The sequence below is a fragment of the Nesoenas mayeri genome (genome assembly GCF_963082525.1).
Source record: "Nesoenas mayeri genome assembly, chromosome: 2".
NCBI classification, from domain to species: domain Eukaryota; kingdom Metazoa; phylum Chordata; class Aves; order Columbiformes; family Columbidae; genus Nesoenas; species Nesoenas mayeri.
The window spans coordinates 128,582,682-128,588,749 of NC_137543.1; the positions used below are offsets into that span (position 1 = coordinate 128,582,682).

General features: G+C 52.9%; 1 protein-coding gene across 1 annotated transcript; it reads left to right on the forward strand.

Moving 5' to 3' along the window:
• HOXA2 (homeobox A2) lies at window positions 1-1,814 on the forward strand (the record flags this gene model as incomplete). Its single annotated transcript, XM_080339303.1, has 2 exons — window positions 1-397; window positions 1,069-1,814. Exons 1-2 carry the CDS (start codon window positions 16-18, stop codon window positions 1,812-1,814), a joined length of 1,128 nt encoding a protein of 375 aa, XP_080195429.1. The 5' UTR covers window positions 1-15.
• Between the last annotated feature and the right edge of the window lie 4,254 nt (window positions 1,815-6,068).

A 6,068-nucleotide genomic window follows, 5' to 3' on the forward strand; every position in this document is an offset into this window, starting at 1 on the left:
TGCCAGTTGAAGGCCATGAATTTCGCATTTGAGCGAGAGATCGGTTTTATCAATAGCCAGCCATCGCTTGCTGAGTGCCTGACATCTTTTCCCCCTGTCGGTGATACATTTCAAAGTTCATCAATCAAGAACTCGACGCTTTCACACTCGACACTGATTCCTCCTCCTTTCGAGCAGACCATCCCCAGCCTGAACCCCGGCAGCCACCCTCGCCACAGCGGCGGCGGTCGCCCCAAGGCGAGCCCCCGCGGCCGCAGCGGCAGCCCGGCCCCCGCCGGAGCCCCGCCGCCCCCGGAGTACCCCTGGATGAAAGAGAAAAAGGCGTCCAAGCGATCCGCGCTGCCGCCCGCCTCGGCCTCCGCCTCAGCCGCTGGACCTGCCTGCCTCAGCCACAAAGGTCAGTCCAAAGACTTGCCGCCGGCCCCGCCGGGCCGCTTTTTTGGCTCCCCGCATCCCCCCGGCTTCGCGGGGGGACGAGGCGAAGGGGCGGGCGGGCGGGGAGGACGGAGCTGGCCGGGCTCTCTGGAAACCCAAACTTTCCCCAAACTTGCTTAATGCAGGATGATTTATTTGAGTTGGAGCTGACCTCTCTTGTCTCGCCGTCCTAGAGTTAGGATATTTGACAGTAATGAAGAGTGATAGATTGCTCCCGCTCAGCTAAGCAGCTGATGCATTAATTATAAATTGCGGTATGGCTAATATAAAGTTTGCTCTGGTGTGGGGAGGTTGGGGAGCTGCAGGCAATAATTTTGCGGAGGTGGCCAAGGGGCACACAGCACCGGGCGCTCAGCAGTGCAACACAATGGGTTTACTGCATCCAAAGGCGGCCATTTTGTTGCAGTTGCTATTTTATGCTATATGGACATATAGATATAGACACGTACGTGCAGAGAGAGCACTCCCTCCCCCCGGGCTGCGATGTGCTCGGGTGCTGAAATTCAATCTGTGCATTTATCTATTTTGTGTGTGCGTGCGTGTTTTTCTTTTCGCTGTTCTGGCGGTGGTGCTTTGGGGTGTGTGTGCGTGTGGTGGTGGTTTTTTTCTTTTTCTTTTTTTCTTTTTTAACAGACCCCCTTGAAATCCCCGATAGTGGTAGCGGTGGATCTAGGCGGCTGAGGACGGCTTACACCAACACCCAGCTTTTGGAGCTAGAGAAAGAATTTCATTTCAACAAGTATCTCTGTAGACCAAGGAGGGTTGAGATTGCAGCCTTGCTGGATCTAACTGAGAGACAAGTCAAAGTCTGGTTCCAGAACAGGAGGATGAAGCACAAGAGACAGACCCAGTGCAAGGAGAACCAAAACGGCGACGGGAAATTTAAGCACCTCGAGGACCCCGAGAAAGCGGCGGAGGAGGAGGAGGAGGAGAATTCCCTCTTCGAGCAAGCCCTCAGCAACGTCTCCGGCGCTCTCTTGGAGCGGGAAGGCTACGCTTTCCAGCAGAATGCCCTCTCCCAGCAGCAGGCACAGAATGCGCACAATGGCGAGTCCCAAACTTTCCCCGTTTCGCCTTTAACGAGCAATGAGAAAAATCTGAAACATTTTCAACATCAGTCACCCACTGTTCAAAACTGCCTCTCAACAATGGCCCAGAACTGTGCAGCTGGCCTGAACAATGACAGTCCTGAGGCCCTAAATGTCCCTTCTTTACAGGACTTTAACGTTTTCTCCACAGATTCCTGTCTACAGCTTTCAGATGCAGTTTCCCCCAGTTTGCCAGGATCTCTGGACAGTCCCGTAGATATTTCTACTGACAGTTTTGACTTTTTTACAGACACACTCACCACAATCGACTTGCAGCATCTGAATTACTGAGAAATTAAAGACGGCCCCTCCAAGGCTTCTGCTTTCTCTCCCTTGTTCTTCTTAATTTTTCCCGTGATTTTTTCCCCCCTTCCCTTTTCCGGGTCAGTATTTTCTGTTTATTACCTCCCTCAGCTGTGCCATTTGCCGTTTCTTACAAAGTTTTAGTTGTGTTCAATTTTAACCTAGCCACATTCTAGGTCCTTCTATAAAAGCAATATATGAGGTCTGTAAGAAAGTGATCATATAGGAATTGTATCTTCACTTTCTTTTTATTTTTGTATTGCATTAGGATGCGTTGTCATAAATATTTTTGGTAGAATAAATTCTTGTTTGCTACAAGGAGCTTTATCTTTTTTCTTTATCTTTCTCCCTCTTTCTTTCTCTCTCCTTTCAAGACTGATAACACACCGGATATTTCTCCCCATCCTTTCTACTCTTAATTTACTAATAATCAAAATCCAACATTCTGACTATGACCTCTCCCTTTTTGGCAATTTAGGACGTTTATTAGAGAGGAAAACACGTTCGAATTCTTTATTGCAAGGGTATTCACAAGGAGAAAAAAACAAACCAAACAAACTAAAACCATTCGTAGCTTTGATTGAGATCTCTTCCTTTTAATGTACAAATGTAGCATCTTATCTCTGTGAGGGTACAAAGCTTGGAAATGCTGAGCTGTAACAAAAGCATGAACGAGCACTTTCTCTGTTACAGGGAAAATGTAAGAGAGGCTCAGCAGGATAAGCGTCTCCTGCAGAAACTAGCCTGTTACATACACGAAATGCGGGGTTTTTTTCGGGAAATAATCCCGTTTTTTCTAGAAAGTAGAGCTTAGCAGCCAGCAGGGTGTTTCAGCAAGCATATCTTAAAAAATACCAGAGCTCACAGAGAATGCGCTTGGTTGCTTCTCACGTGCTGATCGGTCCAGGAAATCAGCCCTAGAAGGAGAGGAAATGGAGAAGTTAGTGCCTGTAAAATCAAAAGGGTGGCACAAACACGGGGGGTGGGGGATGGGGGGGGGTGAGAAGCATTTAGGGAGGAATCGGCCCCTTCACTCGTTCCTTTTGAGGGGTGGTGCAAGGACACAGGCGAAGATATTTTTCTGCTTAAACCTTCTTGCGGACGAAGGACTGATAACGAAAAGGGGAAACTCTGACTTTAAAGTTACAGTTTACTCGGGTCTCCCCGCTTTCTGCTGGAGACGGGAAATATGGGCCTTCAGAAATCTCCACCAAATTGCCTGCCATAGGGCTAGCGGGCGTTGCCAGACCCCAAAGCGTAGAGTGAGCTAAAACCGAGCAACAGATGCTAGCGAGGCTCTGCCGCTCCGGGGCCAGGGGATCCCGGGGGAGTGCGATCGCGGCTGCCTGTGTGCGTGTGAGTGTGTGAGCGTGTGGATTCACCGCACAGGCGAGTGGGGCTGGAGCGGGGATTTGTGGCCGGCGTTCTGCTGCCCGGCCATGCGAGGGGTGTTGTCTCCCAGCCCTGCAACACGTTGTGGAGCTGGGATGCGTGGGTTATAGCTGGAAGGGCTGAACGCAATTCTTCCGAAAGTCATAAATCAAACTCTTTCTATGAATGAGAATGTCATCAAAGAGATCAATTGCAGGAACACATGCACAAATAAAAATCCTCTTACGTATTTGCCGGGGCTGGGGATCCCCGTCTAAAACTATTAAGTGAGAAGGCGTTTAGTCATAATTCATTTTTATTGCTCTCTTAAAACAACAGCTTGGCTGAGCTGCGGATGCGGCGAAACCTCGGCCCTGCTTCGTCTCCTTCTCTCCCGCCCTGTCCCTGCGGAAAGCGAGCAGCCTCACTGGCATTTTAACTCCTCTGCCACTGGGTTAAATTGGACTGCAACGTGCACATACGGGTTGGGGTTTCTTTTGTGCCCGAATTTCTGGATGCTGGCAGCGCTTAAAAAGAAAAACAAAAAAACCTCACTACAAGATGCAAACTTATCGAAAAATCCTTTTCAATAAATGGGGGCACTCAGCGACTAGGAGTCGCCTTCGAGTCTCTCGGTGGGCCCTGGGGCCACAGCAGGGGCACACTCCCATGGAAAAGCCTAAAGCGCCGGGATCGGCCCCTCGGCCCCTGTCCCAGGGCAGGAAACGGGGAGCGGACCCGCAGAGGGGCCAGGCCGGCCTGAGAGCAGAAGGAAGGGGCGGCAGCTCCCCATCTCCGGGCCGCGGAGAGAGGGGCTCCCCACTGCTCCGGACCTTCTCGTGTTGTTGCCCCCACACACAGCACAGGCAACAAGCCCCCAAAGCCCCGCCAGAGAGACAATGCAACAAAAGAGACAATGGGCACGAAAGGAGAGAAGAAAAGATTTCAGGATGCTAGAGACTGTAAGAGAGGTGCTGTGATTCGGCGGAATTTAAGGGTAAACCGGATCTATTTATAGTAAAATATACATTTTTTCTTAGCTGCCTGAAAAACTACTGAAAAGATGCCAGCCCTTTTATTAGTAAACAGTCCCACCAATCTGCCTTTTTCCTCTGCCTTATGCAGTATTTATGACAACTGGTTTACAAGAATGAAATAAATGTGTTTACAGCCTTAACCCTAGCCAAAATTGGTGCAGTATAATGCCATAAATGCCTCTGTAGTGTTGTTGCTCGTGTCCTCCACGCCCCGCCCCGCCTCCCCCCCCCGCCGGAGTTTAAGAAACAGAGCCTTTCCAGAGGGCCCTTAACCATCCGTGCCTGCGTAGTAAATCAGAACAAATATATATATATATATGTATACTCAGGGCATACGGAGAGAGTCGTCGTGGAGAGAACAGTCCTTTGGTTTTGCCTGGCAGTAGAAAGACCAGGGAGGTGGCATGGGAAAAGGGCTGACCTAATAGCAGTAGCAGAGATTTGCACCTAGGAGAGGATGTTGTAGTTCATATGGGAGGGAGGAGCTTGAGGATGTGTGTGAGCAGGGAGAGGTGAGGGGTTGAAGAGCCTTTTGGATTTCAAAACAAGCAATAACCGAGTGTGGCGGACCTAGGAGCCAGCTGGAAACGCACCTGCAGAAACTGAGGGGCAGCCCCTCCTAGGGCCGATGGCAAGAGGCTGGACTCCCATCTGTCCATCCATCTATCTATCTATCTATCTATCTGTCTATCTGTCTATCTGTCTATCTGTCTATCCCTGAGGTTAACGTTTTGCGGGATGTCTCTTTGTGTGTGGGTGCCACTCTCTCTCCCTGCAGACGGCTGGGTGCCCTGGGACGGACGGATTCACGACCTTTACCTCCTCTTTCCTTTTCCGCATACGTAAACCGAATATGAGGTTGCAGTCATATCCCACTGTCCTCCCTCATTCTCTGTTCACGGTCCCTTTTTTTTTTCCGGTGGGGTTGGGGAGGGGTAGGTCTGAGCCGATGCTCAGCGCGGTTCCCAAGGGTCCTGAGGCTGCCTCTGCCACTGGCCATCTGCCACCTCCCGCCACTGCTGGCCCGGGTGGCGGAGCGCAGGGACAAAGGGGCTGGGGCGTAGGCCCTACGCCTCCCGCCGCTCCTCTGCCCGTACCCCGGGCCGCCTCCACGCGCATCAGCGCTGCGACCCGCGGCATCCCGGGCAGCCTTCCCCCTGCCCGATCCCAGGGCGGGCGGCAGCGGCGCCGCGGGAACCCAGCAGATGGGCTGCGGAGCCCGCAGGCCCCCGCCCCATCATCCGTCCCCGGCTCCTCCTCCTCTATCGCAGTCCCGGGCTGGCGAGGGTGAGCCCGATGGAGGTGCGGGGGGAGCAGGGATGCGGGCCTGGGAGAACACAATGGCCGTCAGTCCCAAAAGCGGCTCATTTCCATGCTAATGTCCGCGGCCGCCTGGTGATGTGGCTGGACAAGCCCCTTTAACTCTTGGCGTCGCGTCGCGCTGGGACTGCGACGGGGCAGGAGCAGTGACATCCCTCGGTCCCATCCCCATCACCGTCCCTGTCCCATCTCCGTCCCCATCCACATCCATATCCTCGTTCCCAGTTCCAACCATCCGCCTTATCTTCATCCCCGTCCCTATCATCCACTGTATCCTCATCCCCGTCCCTATGTCCATCCCCGTTCCCATAGCAGTCCCCGACCGCATCCAGGGTCTCATCCTCATCTACATCCCCAGGGCTGATGCTCTCAGCGCTGCCTCCCTCTGCCCTGCTCCCAACCCCCGCCCCATGCCGCGAATCCAGCCGCCCTCCCGCGGCCACAGCCAGGGGATGGTGGGCGGCGGAGGTGCCTAGAGCCGGCCTGACAGCGCCGACAGCAGGAGAAGCACCGG